Raw genomic sequence first — 1,389 nt, 5'->3', positions numbered from 1 at the left:
AGGGGGCCACTGGGCTGGATGGCAGGGGTGGGGGCTTCTGTGAGAGGACAGCATCGTAGCAGCCCAGCGGGGGAAGGCTAGCCTGTGACTGGGGGTGCAGCACTTCGGGGTGGCTGGGCTGTGACTGGGGGTGCAGCACTTCGGGGTGGCTGGGCTGTGAATGGGGGGGTGCCAGCAGGGCCTGCAAGTCCTCTGAGAAGCCTGGGTCAGTTCTGGGGGTGGCAGGGTGTGGAGGGTTTTTCTCAGGGGCAGGACAAGGTCAAACTGCAGGCTGCTCCCCGGAGAGGGAAGGGCGGGCCCTGTCTCTCCTGGCTCCTCCTCTGACGCTGGAACCTTGGGAGAGTGGCTGCATCTCTGAGACTCAGTTCCTCCTCTGTGAAGTGGAGACAGAAATGGTCCCTGCTGCCCAGGTGGCTGGAGGCCAGAACAAGACGCTGCGGACCCATGTGCCTGGCAGAGCCTGGCCGGCAGGTGCCATGTCACTAGGGTCTCAGCAAGTCCTCCCTCAGGAGGGATGTGGAGGGTGACCCCTCCCAATACTCACCACCACCTCCAGGTCAGAGTTCAAGTGGCGCTGGGTGTCTGACATCTGCACCAAGATCTCACCTAGGAGCCCCAAGAACAGCGGCTCAGCGAGGGATCCCGCCCCATCCCCTCCTCCCAACAGAGGCTTCCAGAAGGGCCTGCCTGAGGTTGGGCTTCGGGACAAAGTCCCGGGCTTCCCATAGGGCTCTGGGCCCTGCAGGGAGGGGTGGGAGGAGCCTGGGCTGCAGGACCCGTGTCTTTGGGGGACTTCCTGGAAAGGCAAGTCCGTAAAAGGAATCCCCTCCGGACTGAGAATGAGGGGCAGGCAGGGCCCGGGGCTGTGAGGAGGCACTGGGAGGCAGGCAGTGCCTGGAGCCTGGACAGCGGAGGAGGCCTGGGGAGGAGAGGGGCCTGGAGGAGCCCCCAAGGCCCCAAAACGTGTGCAGAGCAGAGAGAGAGGGGAGCCCCTTACCCAGGATCTGCGAGGTGGAGCTCTGCAGGGCCTGCTCCCCGATCTTCTGAATGGCACTGAAGTACACCTCGGCCGCCTCGGACAGGGCTGCGTGGGAGGAAGAGGGGTCCAGCCCTGTCCCTCCTCCAGCCGCGCCTCCTTCTGGGGACCCCTCCTTCCACCAGAGAGAGTGTGCAGGGGCCCCGGTGGGATCTGGGTGGGTGCATGTGAGAGGGAGATGGGGCCCTGGTGGCATGTGTGAGGTGGCACAGGCCAGAGAGAAGGGGGGCAGCGTGGGACGGGTTCTCACTGCGGGACAGGGCCTGGCGCTCTTTGGGACTTTGGTGTGGTCTCTCTTAGGTGGGGGTGCAGGCATCTGTATGTGCCCATAAGGAGGGGTGGGCGCAGGTGGG

The 1,389-nt window shown here is 64.9% G+C and overlaps 1 protein-coding gene across 1 annotated transcript in view; it reads right to left on the bottom strand.

Annotated features, from left to right (window-relative positions):
• BAIAP2L2 (BAI1-associated protein 2-like 2) overlaps positions 1-1,389 on the bottom strand; it is a 24,058-nt gene that overhangs the window by 20,587 nt on the left and 2,082 nt on the right. Inside the window, exons 3-4 of the mRNA XM_014530793.1 lie at positions 998-1,084; positions 545-606 (exon numbers count right to left, since the gene is read on the bottom strand). Coding sequence (XP_014386279.1) covers positions 545-606; positions 998-1,084 — 149 coding nt within the window. The remainder of the gene's footprint in view (positions 1-544; positions 607-997; positions 1,085-1,389) is intronic.

Source organism: Myotis brandtii, unplaced genomic scaffold, assembly GCF_000412655.1.
Source record: "Myotis brandtii unplaced genomic scaffold, ASM41265v1 scaffold78, whole genome shotgun sequence".
NCBI classification, from domain to species: domain Eukaryota; kingdom Metazoa; phylum Chordata; class Mammalia; order Chiroptera; family Vespertilionidae; genus Myotis; species Myotis brandtii.
The sequence above is the reverse complement of the archived record's forward strand: the minus strand, read 5'-3'. Positions and strand labels throughout refer to the sequence as shown.